General features: G+C 61.6%; 1 protein-coding gene across 1 annotated transcript in view; it reads right to left on the reverse strand.

Annotated features, from left to right (window-relative positions):
* ZSWIM6 (zinc finger SWIM-type containing 6) overlaps nucleotides 1-938 on the reverse strand; it is a 134218-nt gene that overhangs the window by 133049 nt on the left and 231 nt on the right. The window contains exon 2 of the mRNA XM_018557948.1: nucleotides 549-938. This exon is cut by the window's right edge and continues 8 nt beyond it. Within this exon, the coding sequence (XP_018413450.1) occupies nucleotides 549-938 (390 nt within the window). The remainder of the gene's footprint in view (nucleotides 1-548) is intronic.

Raw genomic sequence — 938 nt, forward strand, 5'->3', positions numbered from 1 at the left:
GGGGGACATCACTGAAGCATGCACTCCAGGCTCTCCTGTGTTGGGGGACATCACTGAAGCATGCACTCCAGGCTCTCCTGTGTTGGGGGACATCACTGAAGCATGCACTCCAGGCTCTCCTGTGTTGGGGGACATCACTGAAGCATGCACTCCAGGCTCTCCTGTGTTGGGGGACATCACTGAAGCATGCACTCCAGGCTCTCCTGTGTTGGGGGACACCCCTGATGTATACACTCCTGGCTCTCCTGTGTTGGGGGACACCCCTGATGTATACGCTGCAGGCTCTCCTGTGTTGGGGGACATAGGCCCCCCAATTTATACACTCCAGGCTCTCGTGTTGGGGGACACCTGTGATGTATACGCTCGTGGCTCTCATGTGTTGGGGGGATGGAATGATAAGAATCCCCCTGGGGTGACATATCCGGGAGGGCCATGGTGACCAGGAGATCCGGGCTGTCATGTGCTGGGGCAGTGATTACCCCCTTCCTCCCCTCCCCCCGGTCACATCACACACCATCCAGGCTCGGCAGAGGAGGAGGACGACTCACCCACTTGCAGGACATTATCCACACATCCGCCCTCCAGCAGAGCGATGCCCCGGCGGAAGGGCAGTCTGTTCTCATCGCTGTTCTCTCCGGCTGACACCGGCACGGCCGCTGTGGGGGCTCCTGAGACGGCACTGCCCCCCGCTGTCCCCCCGGCAGTGGCCCCCGGCACCCCCCCTGAGGGGGCCCCGCCGTCCTCTCCGCCCGTGTTAAAGGATGAGTACATGCAGATCTCCCGCTCGCTCCGCGGGAAGGACCAGTAAACGATACGACGCTGTACGGGCTCAGGAATCCTCTCGAAGCGCTCCTCCACCCGTTGGAAGGGCCATTTCTCCGCCACCTTACGGGCCGCAATGTCCAGCAGTGACTCCGGGTTCTGCGTCTTTCCCGGCA

The sequence above is a fragment of the Nanorana parkeri genome, unplaced genomic scaffold, assembly GCF_000935625.1.
Source record: "Nanorana parkeri isolate BGI_ZX_2015 unplaced genomic scaffold, ASM93562v1 scaffold312, whole genome shotgun sequence".
Classification (NCBI taxonomy): Eukaryota; Metazoa; Chordata; class Amphibia; order Anura; family Dicroglossidae; genus Nanorana; species Nanorana parkeri.